At 30.9% G+C, this 16,506-nt stretch overlaps 1 protein-coding gene across 4 annotated transcripts in view; it reads left to right on the top strand.

Moving 5' to 3' along the window:
* Positions 1-16,506, top strand: part of LOC118186278 (bifunctional 3'-5' exonuclease/ATP-dependent helicase WRN-like) — a 151,044-nt gene that overhangs the window by 124,138 nt on the left and 10,400 nt on the right. For all 4 annotated transcript variants that reach the window (XM_085824020.1, XM_085824022.1, XM_085824023.1 and 1 more), the window contains 6 exons: positions 837-868; positions 3,098-3,326; positions 6,969-7,092; positions 8,289-8,555; positions 13,484-13,736; positions 16,263-16,405. In XM_085824020.1, coding sequence (XP_085680146.1) covers positions 837-868; positions 3,098-3,326; positions 6,969-7,092; positions 8,289-8,555; positions 13,484-13,736; positions 16,263-16,405 — 1,048 coding nt within the window. The remainder of the gene's footprint in view (positions 1-836; positions 869-3,097; positions 3,327-6,968; positions 7,093-8,288; positions 8,556-13,483; positions 13,737-16,262; positions 16,406-16,506) is intronic.

The following is a 16,506-nucleotide window of genomic DNA, read 5'->3' as shown; positions in this document are numbered from 1 at the left end:
ATGCAAAGAAGTTTTGAGAGCATCCGAGCTAATGTCCCTTGGACTAAAAATATTTAAAAACAGCGTATCTTTAGAATTTCTGATAGACCTTCTTGTGCGCTGGAGATAAAAATGTTGTTTTCCATAGAGTGTTGTCATTGTTCACTTAAAAATTGTTGAGTTTGTTAATCAAAAATTTATTTAAAGTTTTATAAAATATGAAATAATCAGTAAAACAAATTGCAAATTCGGGCTTCCTAGTGTTCATATTTGGGTGGCGGACTACATATTCAAAATCTTATAGTTCTAGGTACCGTTGTTTATTCACAATGCAAGGAACATACATACATTCATTCAGATTCTTCATTATTTAATTTCTTTAAATATAATACATGGTGATAATATTTGGTGGCAATAATTTGAAAAGTGATGCAACGCTTTTAGTGATTCAACACAAAATTTCTTTCAAGACCAATAGCCCTTCTGAGCTAACACCCCTGTGGGCTAATAAATATTTATTGACATAAATTATATTTTCCACATGATTTCAGTTCACTAGATAGTAAATAAATCATTTGAGCATTAAATACAGGTTATAATTATATAGTAGTAAAATAAAATAACTATCTTTATTAAATTTTGAAATTTTGCAGTGGTTATTTGTTATGGTTAACATTTCAGTACTATTAAAAATTTTTTGGATGATTTGAAGATTTGAAGTGTATTTAAGGGAAAAAATTTCTGAAATTGTTATTAATGTTTAAAGAAAACTAGTTTTTTTCTTTGCATAACTTATTAAAATTTATTGCATGATGGTTTATTTTCTTCTTCTTTTTTTTTTTTTTTTTTTTTTTCAGGCATAAATCCGATAACTGGTGGAAAGCTTTTGGTAAGTTTATATTCTTCTTTCATTGTTTGATTTATATGAGCTCTGAATCAGATAATGGTTTTGATGAATTCATAATAAGAGTAGTCCTATTGCTATCATGAATTAATAGCAATAAGTTCAGTTGAGCAAATTCGTGCAAGCAAATTTTTATTACCCTTGAAAATAATTATTCAAGTCTTTCAAAATAAATATTGTGTTAGGGATATAGTTATCTGCATATCCCTTCCCCTTTATATATATATAAATAAATAAAAAATAAATAAATAAATAAATAAATAATCATATTCTGTTAAAATGTTTCCAATCTAAAATTCTAACATTTGTGGCCAAAAAATGATTTAAGACAGTCTGGTAACCATGAATTTTTTAAATAAGTTGCTCCTTTTCTATCAGCAAAAGTTGTACCGAGTTCTGCACCATTTCGTGAATGCATGTATTTTTATGTATCTAACCATATATAAAAAATTAAGTAAATGCAAACGTTAATTAATATATAAATTTAAGGATAATTTTGTAGAGAATTCATTAGATTTTTAAGATTTAAAATAGCAGTATTATTGTAAATATTCCAAATTTTCATATTGGAAAACTTCTCATGAACTTCTGCCACCAATGTAAATAACCTGTGCAGCTGTTGCAATTATTTTCTAGCTTCTTCTTAATTTACCATTCTCATATCTGTGTTTTCTGTGACTGGTAACTTGTGCAGCAAGTTTCTGTTAATTATGCATAATTGCATAGAAATTTGAAAGTTTATGATTGTTTAGATGTATCCCTTAAAAGTAGAAGTGCTTCTTTTTCATTACTTTGTGAATCCCAATGATGTAATTAAGAAATTGAAAGAAAGTGTTCTGAAAAATCAAGTCCTTAAAAATAACAGGTGCAAAACTCATTGAAGCAAACAAAATAAAGTCGATTATATTATCAACTGAAGATCATTACTGTTATGCGTGTTTGTTACTATAAGGCAGACATTTATTGACTAATTATCAGTGACAGAAATCACTTGTATCAAATACTAATATGTGCATACCGTAGTAGCTTACTAAATTTGACCTGCCTTAAATAAAAGAACGAGGAAGCTTGAGTTTATAAAGTACAGATAAGTGGAGTTATCAACTGCCTAAGGTTGGTTGGCTTATTTGATTATGGGAAAACATTTTTTCCTTGATCATACCACTTTTTTGTTGTTTTTAGTATTAAAAAATAACTATTATAATACATAAATATAAAATTTATGAGGAATAAAGTTCCATAAAAGAATTTTATTAGAACATTAACAAAAGTTGAAGAAACAATAATAATAATATTTAAATGATATTTGTAAGAATAATTATATTCATTTCTCTTTTGTCATAATTTGTATTAAAATCCATCATTATATACAGTCCCTTAATTTTTATGACCAAGAATATTATAATATTTTTTTAAAAAATGACAGTTGAATGCATTTATCTAAAACAATTTAAATTAAAAAAATTTTATATACATATTATGTTACCTTTTTTTGGATTAATAATTTTCGCTGGTACTTCTGGAAACTTTTCTGTCAATTTATAATTGAGCTGAAAATTTTTCTTTTTTCTTTCATCTTCGAATGAAGAACAGGTTTCTTGTTGACGATGAAATAAAATGGACATCTGTTGAAACTTAGATAATTTTGCTTCTAACACTTATTAAATTATTTTGTTTTGTGAGAATCTGAAGTAATATATTTTTATAATCTTCCTGTATTTGTTCAAAGACTGAGCATTGTGATATTTTATGTTGATGTTTTGTAAAATATTTTATTATAAATATTTATGTATTGGAATGGCTTAGATGAATTAATTTATGTACCCTTGATTCCATTTTATTTCAAACGTGTAGTTCAAGTGTTGTGATAGTCCATTTTTTCTCCATCCATCTGCTGAGAGGACTTCTTGGGAAGACATATTTTAAATGCTTCCATGATGCAAAGCCTCTACAATCACAAATATCCATCTTACCCAGGATTCAAACCTGAACCCAATAGCATGAAAATCTATGAATGCTTAATACCAAGATCTGGGCAGAATAAATATATAGTTTACATTAAGCTGCTTGCTTTTTCTTAAGCTGCAAAATTGTATGCATTGTCAGCTGTAATTGTTATAGCTGCATAAGTCATCTGTTAAGTATATTTATTTTTTAATTTTTTTCATTTGCTCCTTTTTTTTTTTTTTTTTTTTTTTTTTTATCTCTCTGCAGGTCGGCTTTTAATGTGCGAAAAATATTTAGTGGAGAAAAAAACTGGATCTGGTAATTTTTTTTCTGTAGTTGATATGAGTGATAAAAGCAAAAGATGGTTTGCAGAAACAAAGCAGATTCCAAGCAAAGCTAAACCATTAATTTTGGAAATGAATGCAGAGTTACTAGCTTTAGAAGAAACCAAAGCACCTGCTATACTGAAGCAGTCTACTTCTCCACCTGTTAGAAAGTAAGTGAAAATAAAAATTGCATAAAAGTTGTAGGTAGAAAAAAAAAACCTTGTTTAGTAGAACTTGAAACTATGTACACTAAATGGGAAAACAGCATTTTCATGTATTGTATAAATATGAATGCAGTCAAACTTCTGTTAATTGGGCACTCTCCATTAACCAATTAACTGCCAAAACTACATGGAATGATTCTTTTCTCAGAAAATAATAACAGATATTAAATTAAGCATTTATAACATAAATTTACATTGAAAATTTTAAAAAAAAAAAAAAAATGCTCTTACCTGTGGAAAAAGCGAGTGTTGCGTTCGTGCAACATCAGAGAAATAAGACTACGGATGTTAATGAGTAGGCTTGTACTCATGCGATCTTTCCTTTGAGTGGAGCACTGGATTACTTTTTAACTGTATAACGTTTTATAAATCTACAAATCACTTTACTTGTAATTAATTTAATATTAAAATATACAGTATTATTTCTTTTACAAATACAGATTATTTCAATTGAAAGATTCAAGCATGAAAAGCTTTACTACAATCACGATGTAAAGCTATATTACATACTTTGCATCTATAAACAGTCTGGCTATGGCACTCTTTACAACAAAGTCTTTTGTTATTATCGGACTTTACGAAAAAATGTCTACCATCTCCATGCAATTATTTTTGAATGCTGAATTGACTAGGTCTTCCTGTTGCTGATCTATTTCTGGCTAAATTTACACTCTCAATAGGAATTTGCAAAAGGAATAATGCAATCTCGCGTCTAAAATCTAAAAGAGACGTTTTATTTCCAGTAGTAGAAAGTTGTGATATTTTCCATGCATTTATCAAGGCGACATCAATGTAATTAGTAAATATTGGCCACAAACTCTTATTCTGTAATTGGCTACTAAATTGTCACATAAACCAACTCCGCTCATTTTGGCATTGTATTGTTCAATAAGATGAGGCTGAGATATAAAGACCTTTTTCCTTTGTGTTTTTGAATAGTGGGAAAATTTTTTTATGGGCTGATTATTTCCAAATGTTGAACCAACAGTTACAACCGAATTGTCGTTCCATCGTACAAAAAATATTTTGTTTTTCTCTTCATACTGGAAATCATAATAATCCCTATCTTTCTTACGGACACATTTCACAGTTTCTAGTGGGCACGTTTGTATGCGGTTTTCCTGAATTGTTCCTCGCATCTAGCACTGAAACTTTTATTTTTTAGATGACAGAGAAGCTGAAATGATGTAAAAAAGTTATCAAAATAAATAGCATGATTGGAGGGTCTTTCAACAACACTGAGCAAATTTATCGCCATACTTCCTCCAAGCCCAAATTCTTCATATTCTGGTAATTTTGGAGCTGTCGACTTACTTGAATAAATATCGAAATGAAACACATATCCATCAGATGATGCCAGAGTCCATACTTTGTATCCAAATCTTATAGGTTTCCCTTTTAAAAACATCTTTACTGAATGTTTGCCTCGATAAGGAATCATTTGCTCATCAATACTCAGATCGTAGGAAAATATACCAAATTGTTGGAATTTCTTATTAAGTTTAGGTACGGTCTCACCTTATATAATTTATCAGTATTGTCAATTCGACTATTGTCAGCTAAATGCAAATTCTGCTTCATATTCCTGTACTGCAAACGTGACATTGATTCTCGTACAACAGGAACAGAAATGTCCTTATCAAAAGACCAATACATTTCTTCTTGAGGTAAAGAATGATATCCTGTAAGCAATAATATTCCAATAAATCTTCTCATATAGGCTTCAGATGCAATAAATTCTGGGCGATTTTTTTGCTGAGCATGTATATATTTGTCTCTTCAGTGAGAAGAGAGTAAATGTCTGAACTAAAAAGAAAATCGAAAATCTCTCCAGTAGTTTTACCTTGTATTTTGTCTTTTATAGTTTCTCTTCTATCTCTTTCTTCATTTTCTTCTTGAGACATAACTAATGGTTCCTTTTTTGTCCAATTCAAGTTTTCAGTTTTCTACTTTTTAAACTTTTTTGTATGACTACCACTGCTTTAAGAAGGCTGAAACTTACGTGAATTTACACTTCCCCATTTATTTAAAACATTGCCATCCCGTTCTTCTTCATCACTAGCTTCTGCAATTTCTGATGGAACAACAATATCAGTTTCATTCTTGTCATTATTATCATCCGTTTCTTCATCAAAAAGTCTTTGAAGGGCTTCTTCTAGTGTAAGATATCTTTTTCTAGCCATTTTTTAAAGCAGCCAGAACATGAACCAGAACATTGGAAGGAATGAGTAAAACAGATTACCGTTTCTTGCTGACATTGCATCAGCACAACATCTGTTTTCTTTTTCTTCCTGACACAAATATAAACATCTGATTGATGTACTGTTCTGATAAACAGTAACCTTGACTAAAAATAGATCACTCGTAAAGACTGCGATTGTTTCGTGAAATATTTTCAGCAAAAATATCCGGTCGAAAATTTTGCTTAAAGTATGAGATTAATTATTATAAACAAAATGATTGTTGAAGGCAAATATTTTTTACAGAAATAATCTTCATAATATTCCCTACACAAAATCATCTGCTGGTATAAAATATCTTGGATAGTTATATTTATATACGTTTCTATTTTGACCGTTGCGTCAACGCAACACCAGCAGCTAATGGGTTAACAGTTAGTTCCTGAATCTTTGGACCGTCAAAATAGGAGATTGTTGGTTTCCCATTTAGCAGAACGTTGTCTGATAATAAACAAAAGCATTGGAGCTAATTAAGTTGCTCTTTTTCTATCAGCCAAAGTTATACCGAGTTCTGCACCACTTCATGCATACATGTATTTTTGTGTATCTAACCATATGTAAAAAATTAAGTAGATGCAAATGTTAATTAATACAAAAATTTTAAGATAATTTTGTAGAGAATTCATCTGATTTTTAAAATTTAAAATAGCAGTATTATTTTAAATATTAATCATTAGAAAACTTCTCATGAACTTCTGCCACCAATATAAATAACTAGTGTCCACTGGTGGCTGTTTGAAATAATGGCTTGAAATATAGACTTCTAAAATAAAAAACGGCTTTTGTCTTAAATTCTTTCATTATTATTTATTACTAAACTATACTTTCTGATATGTGCATGTTTTTTCCACCCTCCCTTTTTTTATTATTATTATTTATTTTGTATGAAATTCATTGAAATGCGATGAAAGACACACCGTTCCATCATTTCTCAATCTTTTTGCCCTTGCAATGCAATATAACCTTATAAACCCAAGCATAAACATTTTACATGAATAGCCATTCATTTACACATAATTAACCTACACATCATAATTTCTTGTGATGTGTAGGTTAATTATGTGCAAATGAATTCACTGAATTCCAGTCTAAAAATACTGAAATTCCAGAAAACCCTGGTTGAGAAACATTCTTCAAATATTAAATTTATGAAAGTTATTTCATATATGTAAGTTTAAGTCTAGGGCTTTGAGTTTCTATTATGCCCAAGTTCTTATTTACCAGAGGCAGCATCATTTCATATATGTAATTAGACACTTCTCTGAAAAATATAAAATGAGCATAGTAAAAGCTTATTAAATAAAACTAAAATCCTGTTAAATATATCATGTATAAAATTTGTTTGCAGGGTCCTATCAGCAGCTTTTAAAGATGCAAAGGGAGAATTGTCTGAGGGTAGCGTAGAAAAATTAGATGAAGAAACTTCTTCGTCTGATGATAAAGTAGCTGATCCACAGGAAGAGATGTTGAAGGTATATTATTTTTCTGTATTCAAATAAAAGTTTATGTTGGCATAATCATTGAATATTTTAAAGAGTAATATTGACAGTATCAAGAACAATGTTGTTGATGTAAAGTTTATTTGTCTTATATGCATGTATTTCTGTTAAATATAAAATGGTTGTGATTTTTCAAAACACAGGTGAGAATTTTACTTTATAAATATTAAATCTGTCTAAAAAGTTCGAAAATAAGAAAAAATTGCTTTGAGTTGATTTTGAGAACCTCTATAACTAAAGGAAAATATGTGAAAGAGTGTATTTAAATGGAAACAGCTTTTTGTAAGAATATTTTTAAGCTATAGATCATATTAAACTGTTTCAGAAATTATACCCATTTTCTTTCAATATTTTTAAGAAAAAAGAATGCTCTTAAAATGCATATTAAACTTAGAATTAGTTGCTTGACTGTAAACATGGGCTGTCTTATAGCTGTAGTTTAAGTCAAGATAGTTGTTTTAGTTACATTTATAATTATTTAAGCATTTACGATAACTTTTATAAGAGCTAGAAATCATTTATTTTAATTATAAAATATGTGCATTAAGTAATGTTAGTATTTATAAAAGAAAAGAAAAATACTTTAGTTTTGTGTCTTTTGAACAAATACCTCATATTTTGCTTTCTTTGTTTTATCTTTTGTTTATATTTTTAAATTATATATTAATTTTGTTTTTGAATTTATTATTTCCCTACTGATTTTTTTACATAATAATATAAAGGTATGCTCTGCCGCTTTTCAAATAGCTAAGACCACTGAATATGGATAGTGTAACCTGGGTTTGAACTCCAGTGAATATTTTCATGATTTTTTCCATGTGTAATTTGAATACGAACCAGTTCTTTTAAAACATTCTTTGTAAAAGTTTCTCTTGTATACTATGCATCAATAGTTGTAATAAAATAAATTAACTTTGGGGTATAACATAAAGATATACATTTGCCTGTATGCTTTGAGGTGATTCATGCTTTCAGGCTTTTTGATTAAAAAAAATCATAAATGCAATAATTTTCATTATTGTTTTCAATAATTTTCATTATTCTTGAAAATTTCAATAAATTAAGTAACTGCCTTCTTTGTTGACTGATTTCTTGTTTGTATTTCTTAAAGTGAATGTACTGGATTTAAATCAGATATATTAAAATTTAATCTTGCATGTTTTTCTAAGGGTGAATTATATAAAAGATTAATGGCTTTGAGAAATAAGATGGCGGATCAAGATGGATTAGCTCCGTACATGGTCTTCAGCAACAAAAACCTTCTGGACATGGCTGTATATCGTCCATCTTCATTGAAGTCCTTGTCTCGGATAGAAGGTATCACTGCTGCACGTATATCTAAATTTGGCCAAGCCATGATAGATGTTATAATTTCTTTCTGCAAAGAAAATGCCTTGAAAGAAGATGTTTTCCCACCTAAAGAGGAAAGTCGTAAGGTAAGTCATTTTGTAACATTTCTGATTTAAAGACTTCTGTAACTAATATTCTATTAAGTATATGAAATAACTTGACAATTTAATGCTTTAGCTAAGAGGGTTGTTTCCTAAATTATCAAAATTGTACTTCTTTAATATAGTCTTAAGGATGTAACTTTTTCAAATTTTTTAAACTTCATAAATGTGTTGCCGTTTAAAAATTAAATTACAGTCTGTTTCTCCAAACTAATTACAATTTGCTAAGTTGCCATATAAAAAAATTAATACAAAAAAGCACATATACAAGAAATACCAATATGTAAATGTAAATTATAATTTAAATTAACAATAGCCCCTTGTTCATTAACCGATCGCCGATTTACCATATATGTTAATGGGATTCCGATTAATTCGTTCTGGAGATCCTTAAAATTGAATTTTAAAAAAATGTCGTGTACAAGTATTACTTCTTAAGTTTATTTATTACAAATATAATGCATACATATAGTCTTATTTACTAATCAGTCCTTTTTCTTTCTTTGGGCAATAAAGAACATGTCCAATGTCGATTGTTTTTCTCTCTCCTTCAGGACTTTCAAGAAATGATTGATAGTAACCCTACTGACATCAGCTTGGTTTGGGTGCCATTTTAAGACTGTTGCTCTGACATCCTCCCACTTCTTCAAAAGATCTTTAATTGCAGATGTCGGCATTGCTCCTCTTTCATCTTCCTCTTTTTCAGAAGGAAACACATTTCGCTCAGTTTCTTGGTGTTCTTCATTCAAGATTTCTTGGAGTTCTTCTGCCGTCAAGTCACCTTCATGTTCCATTATGAGCTCTTCAATGTCATCCTCATTCACCTCCAATTCCAGATCTCTCGCAGTTGTTATAATTTCATCCATAATTTCAGGGGTGTCACCCTGATCACATCCGTCTCCTTGAATTAGGGATGGACAGAAAACCTTTTGCCAGGCAGAAACCAACTGTCGTTGAGTGATTTCTGACCATGCCTTTACATTAAGACGAATAGCTTCGAGAATGTCGAATTTTTCTATCCAAAACGTTTTTAAAGTCATTTTTTAGGAGAGTTGGCATGCTTCAAAATATCGCCAAAACAGCATACGAATGTACAATTTCTTGAAACCTGCAATAACCTCTTGATCCATTGGCTGAATCAGTGAACTCGTATTCGGAGGTAAAAACTGCACTGTCAGCCAGGAAAAGTCTATCAGCAAATTATCTTCAAGTTCCTTTGGGTGCCCTGGTGCATTGTCCAATACCAACAATGCTTTCAATTTCAAGTCATTGGTATCAGGGCAGTCCTTGATGCTCGAGGCACAAACTTCAAATAGCCTTTCTTTGAAAAGAACCTGCATTACCCATGCCTTCTGATTCGATCTCCACATCACTGGCAGTGTTCTCTTGATCATGTAATTTTTTTTTTTTTTTTAATGCTCTAGGATTCTCAGAGTAATAAGCGAGAAGTGGTTTAAGCTTCATTTCACCACTAGCGTTAGCTCCCAAAAGTAACGCCTATTGGTCTTTCATGGGTTTATGCCCAGGAACACTTTTCTCATCTTCGTGATGTAGGTACGGTTCGGCATGCACTTCCAAAACAAACTAGTTCATCACAATTAAATATTTGTTGTGGACAATACCCTTCTTTTTCAATGAATTATTGAAATTTGAGACGGAACCTCTCAGCTTCTTCTTTATCTGCACTAGCAGACTCACCATGCATGACCACGTGTTTAATGCCAGATCTCCTTTTAAACTTTGCAAACCAGCCAGTGGTAGCTTTGAATTCTAGATTTTCGGATGACGAACCTGGAGTTTGTTCTTTCAATTTCTCAATTTCTCTGCTCTTCTCTTGAATGATGGCCATACTAGTTGCATCTTTTTTCATCTCCCATTCTCCCATACTAAAAGCAAACTCTCCATTTTTTCATGGATGGCACTTCTTTGCTTCTCAGATGTGATTTTCTTTACTCCTTTAGCGGCTTGAGTCTTGATGATATCTTTCTTAGCTAGGATTGTGCCTACTGTAGACCTGTTCAAGTCGTACTGCCTACCAACATCAGTCATTTTTTGTCCATTCTCTACTTTAGTTATAATCTTTTGCTTGGTTTTTATGGTGAGCACAGTTTTTCAGTTTTTGACACTCCACCCTTTTTAGGTCCCATAATATTGTCATATTTTTCAGGTTTTTTATATAAGGTGTTTAGAGAAGCACCTACCAAAATCACAAGGACAAAAACCAACTATGGTACACAATTGATAAAGTGTCGTCGCACACTACCGTACAGGTCGTACGGTGCTGCCTCACTGCTACATAGTATGGATGATGATGTGTCAGCGCACACGCACATCCATTTTCAGCACGAATTGAGAACTGGTGTCGGGTGTTCCAAGAGCCGAAAGGTTTTCGTTAGAATTAGTTTTTGCTCGTTATCCGAATATTGTTCGTTGTCCGATATGTTCACTGTCCGAAGTGTTCGTTAACTGATCACCCACTGTATTAACTTTAATATATATAAAAGCTAAAATGGTACCAAAAATAATGATGCTAGAATTTAAACTCCCCCTTTCTAAAGTTAGGCTTACTGCTTTCGACTCCCTTCCCTCTCATGAGAACCTTCTGAAACAAAGGTGTGCCATCGCAAAAATTGGTAACGAAGCCTGGCAGCAAATGACTTACTTACAGGGCCACGAATTCAATTTGGAAAAAAAATTATAACCAGACTTAAAGGCCTAGATTTTGAGAGAGGATTCTTTTTGTTGTGTATGTTATTGTGTTTCTAGGCAAAATCATGATCTTTGGCAGCGAAGACATGGAGGAATTATTAAGGGACCTTAAACATGAATTCAGCAAAAAAGAAATGAAACATCTTCAGAAACAAAATTAAAACACAGCTGTGTTTGAAGAAGAGGAATAGGATAAAATGAACCTAATTCTTTGGTCCATGAAATTCATGCAAAACGAGGTAGGATGCAAAGTTTCATAATAATTATGATATCATGATAAGACTACAAGAAGTTAATGCAAAGTATTTTCAGTTTTAATGCCTTGTCTCACTCTAGAAACATTTAAAAGCTTAGACAAAAATCACATTGGATAAATTTTGAATTAAGCGAAAGCCCAGTGAGTCTCATGTGGAGTCGAGTGATGTTAAGAGACAAAGATGCCCCAGAAAGACAGATACTTTATATTTTTATGAAAGGTGTCTTCTCAACTGTATAATAACATATTTTTCTTGTGACTTTCATTTAATCTATTTAGTATTGTATTTAATCTCTTCCTTCTCTCTCACTCCCCCCCCTAGATTTAATAATTTACATTAATTTTGTGTTACTAACTTTTGTGCAAAGTACTTCTGTAAATTTTAAATAAGCCATCTGTGATCTTGGAACGGATTAATCTATTTTACATTAATCCTTATGGGGGAAATAGTTTCTGTTTATGAACACTTCAGATGATGAAAGGCCTTCAAGGATGAATTAAATTCATGAACCAAGCTCATACTGTGTATGTATAGGTTATGCAGTGGAATTGTATGCCAGTTTACAGTTTTATAGTAGTATGCTGTAATACGTTTCACTTTTAATTTAAAGATTAAAAAAAAAAAAATACTTTTTGTATATCTCTGTTAACTAATGAAGAATCTATGTATATGTGTATGTTCTTCTCATTTTGTAAAAACAGCAGCACCTAGATTTTACACACATAGTCCTCCGTCCATATTTTTATTTCAAAAATTTTTTTTATTTATTTTATATTTTGTGCAAACTTAATAAAGTTAAATTAAAAAATATATTGATATTCAGCAACTTTACCACTCGATGAGACATAAAATATTTGTTTTTCAAATTTAATCAGCATCCAGAACAGTTCAAAAGGAATGTGTTGCCATTGCTGAAAATAAAATATTTTTGTTTTCTACCTAAGCGTATGCTGTCATTTGGTGAAATGCAATTAATTTTTCTTTCAAATTTAATATACCTGTTATGAATTAATAGACTAAATAATAAATGCAGCTTTTTATTTTTATTATTATTAATAACTAACTGGATTCATAAAATTATGATTGCTGTACTCATTAAAAATCATTACATAGCTTTCTTTTTTTATAAGTATTTTAGACAGGTAGCTGTGCAAGTGGCTAGTGTTTATATGTACATGTAATGTAAAATTAGAATCCAATTGCCTTTTATGCTGCTTTGTGCTTTTTTTATGAGTGCAAAAAGCATGAAGAGCACAGCTGGGAAACATAACTATTTTTATTTTTCTACTATTTTCTTTCTATAACATAACTACATTTCTTACAGGTTTATACACACATTGTTTAGTAAAGCAGAGACTATACTAGGGAATATTTTTACATGGATTATAGCATGTTTGCTTAATTTTGAAGTCTGGTAAGGGAAGATTTCTTATGAATTCTCACTCATTTTCGATCTAGTTAAAATGCTGTTTCATTTATTTAAAAAAATAATAATAAGCAATTTCTGAAAGCATAATATATGAAGAAGTATAATACAGTTAATTCAGTAAAGCTGAGAAATGGCTCATTTTGAAAATGAAAATATAAAATATTTTAGAAGTTTTTCAAAAATAAATAAATAAATAAATAAATAAAAATTTGTTTCATAAATGAGAAACATTTATTTAAATAGCACTGGTGTAGATTTCTAATCAACTCAAATCAAAGTTAATCCAAGAGAAAAAGTTAAAATTATTTTGATAACTAAGAAATATTTTTAGCCCGAAGATATCTATTGTAAATGGTAGGGTTTTTTCGGGGGGGGGGGGAGGTTTTGTGTGTGTGTTCTATTTAGTAGTACATTATGCTAATAAGTTACATTAATCATTACATTGGTCAATGGACAGACGTGAATGCTTCTTTATTAATCTATGTTAATTTGGAGTGTATGTCTGATGTATTTTATAGCTAAGTCCCACCGCAGAGGCTGGCTTAAGAACGCTGACTCCAACTGTCCAAGAAACATATAGATTATATGCAATAGAGAAAAAAAGTCTTCCAGCTGCAGCCAAAATAAGGGGAATGACCGAGGAGACTTTGATTACCCATTTAGCACAAGCTATTAAAGTTGGTCTGCCTGTCGACTTGGATGGCTTAGCAATAACCCAAGATATAATTGATGTTATTGCTAAAGTTATTCTTTCACCTCCTATCAATTCAGGTGAGTAGCTACATAATTTTACTTATGCTAAAAGATTCTTTATCCTGAAGCTTAATCATTTACACTTAAAGCTTTCGTCTATGGATGCCATTTTTGGTGGCGTGTGTTGTTGCTGTAGGTATAACGATGGTAGCTTAGCTTGATGATTTTTAACATTTTTATTTAACACTAAAAGGAGGTATATATTTTAACACACGTTCATTGATACACAATCACATTGATTACAGTTTGTACGATGAGCATTTTTATAGTTAACAAGTCCACGTAGGTGAAAAATCATGAAAGTAAAGCAGAAGAAAGGTGAGCGCGTGCTTCACCGATGGCAGCCAGGAACAGAGTAAAGAGTCCGAAGTTTCCCCTAGTGGAGAAGAGGGAGAAAGCTGGTAGCGCCCTCTCTTGGGCCAGTGGACAAATAATAATAATAATGAGTTCTCCACACACTTAAGAAGATATCTCAATCATCACTTGAGTTTCTGAAGAATCTTGAATAGTGAAGGTGCGCACTGCCTTGAACTGCTCAGAGCACCGCTTTGACTCGGGCTTCTGTGGTGGAAAGTTATATGGGCATGTTGTGTTGGCAATTACATTAACTTGCCTACTGTTTGGTCAAATTCCAAAGGAGACATGATGAATCTGTTCATGTGCTCTGCTTTGTTCTACACTGGAGAGGTGTATCCATTTCCTCTCATGTCCTGGCTTTTGCGAAAAGCATTTAGCCTGCACTTCCTTCACAACATTATGTCTGTGGGCAGGGATGTTCCAGACCACTGGTTGAGATATGGCTACTGCTACGGGCTAGGATACGTTCTTAACTGGTTTCACTGTTACCTGCACTCCATCCCAAAATCTCCATGTTTACAAAACATACCTGTTGAATCAAATTGTCACTAATTTTAATATTACAGTTGCACAATTCATAGCAAAAATGTTTCATCTGTCAACACCTGTCAGGTGACAGTGTTCTTGTAGAGATTATTATTATTTTGAATAGAAATGCAAAAATCAGCTATGCCTTTCCGGACTCAAACTATGATATTCCACTTGCTTAAGTGGACATGGTACCAGTTGCATCTGTGGTGTCAAATTGGTGGACTCCAAAGCAATTTTATGTGGCAATACATTTCCCCTAAATTAATTAACATTATTATAACATTATTAATTATGGCAAGAATTTGAAGAAAAGTTTAAGATTTTAATGATTTTGAATCCAATTTTACATTATTTTCATTACATTAAAAGTTAACATGAGTACCCTCCCAGAAAATTTTCAAATGGAGCTAGTTAATTTACACAATACTATAAATCTTATTTAAGATACAAATTTGATGAAACATTTTGGTTGTACTTGCTAAAAGATGAATACCCTCAGCTATGAATTTTTGCTATATAAGAATAATCATTTTGTTTGGGAATACATTTATATGTGAACACCCCCTCCAGCTGAAAATTAATAAGTCCAAAAAAAATGGGGGGGGAGAAAGAGAACCAGGCTGTCAGGATAAAAATAGTTTCCAGTAATTTTTTTCTCCAAGGCTGCAAACTTTGTCGAAATAGAAATGCCATAAGATGCTGTAGCAGAAAGCTGCAATAAAGGACTTTCTAGTTGCTTTTTGACACATACAGAATATATATAATATGTGTCAAAAATTAATAAGTAAAAAAAAGAATAAGTTGTAATTATTTATTCTAAAGTCCCCCCCCCAAAAGTTTTCATACTTTGTTTATTTTTAGTTTTAAGTTATTTAATGGTTAATTCATCTCATTCGAATTATTTGAAACAAATGTTTAGTCTGAAACTTTAATATTTAACTATCAATATGTTGGAATAACAAAGTGGAACCAGCAGAAATTTTTTGCAGATCACAAACTTTAGACAAAAAATAAGTATAAATTGGAATTTTTTCCTGTGCATCATTATTTATGCTGTTTATGTATGTTTTGATGAATATTTAAAAAACAAAATTTAAACTTTAATGAAAAAAATTTTCAGTGTGGTTAAAACAAAGCCCATCAAGCTGCTTTTAGATTGTGCATTAGACCAGGAATTTGAGTTTTAAACTTTTGAGTTACATCACAAGAGCATATGTAAGGGCTCATGATGATTGCTTGTTATCTTCCTAGAATATCTGTCTTATCTTTCATCATAAAATATTATAATAAATTAAAAAATATTTATGATTGTTTTACAAGACAGTGGCATTTTTCAGCAAAAGAAAATAGTAACTACTGAAATATGAATGATTTGTGACTTTTTTAAATATGTGTATTGTAACTTTCAAACTCGCTGTGGAATGAAATATAGTGTATAATATTTGAAAGACATCAAATTTATTTCAGCACATAAATATGAAATGAATCATATGCATTATGTGTATCAAACGATTAATTTCTCTATTTTAATTCATGCTTGAATGAATAATTTTTCCTCACCGCCGGTATTTTTTATTCTTTCTTCTAACTGTGCAAAATCAAATATTTTTTATTTTAAAGTTTTAACTTCTAAATAAATGTTTTTCTTATTTCTAGATGTCAGTCGCCTAAGTCCTATAAAACAATTGTGTCCACCTTACATAGAATTCAAGCATATTAAAATTGTGATAGCTTTGTTGCAAAGCAAATTTGGTTTAGATGAGATTTCTGTTCCTGCAAAAGAAAGTTTTGTGAAGGAAGTAAGTTTATATATTTGTATTGCTTATTCTCATGTCCAAGCAAATAAGTTCTGAAATAGTTTCATGAACAATCATGGATGGGGTCAGGTGCCCTGTTGTTA

The sequence above is a fragment of the Stegodyphus dumicola genome, chromosome 9, assembly GCF_044657685.1.
Source record: "Stegodyphus dumicola isolate Sdum_Otavi_A_Nest chromosome 9, ASM4465768v1".
NCBI lineage: Eukaryota > Metazoa > Arthropoda > Arachnida > Araneae > Eresidae > Stegodyphus > Stegodyphus dumicola.
This window is presented reverse-complemented; position numbering and strand designations above follow the sequence as displayed.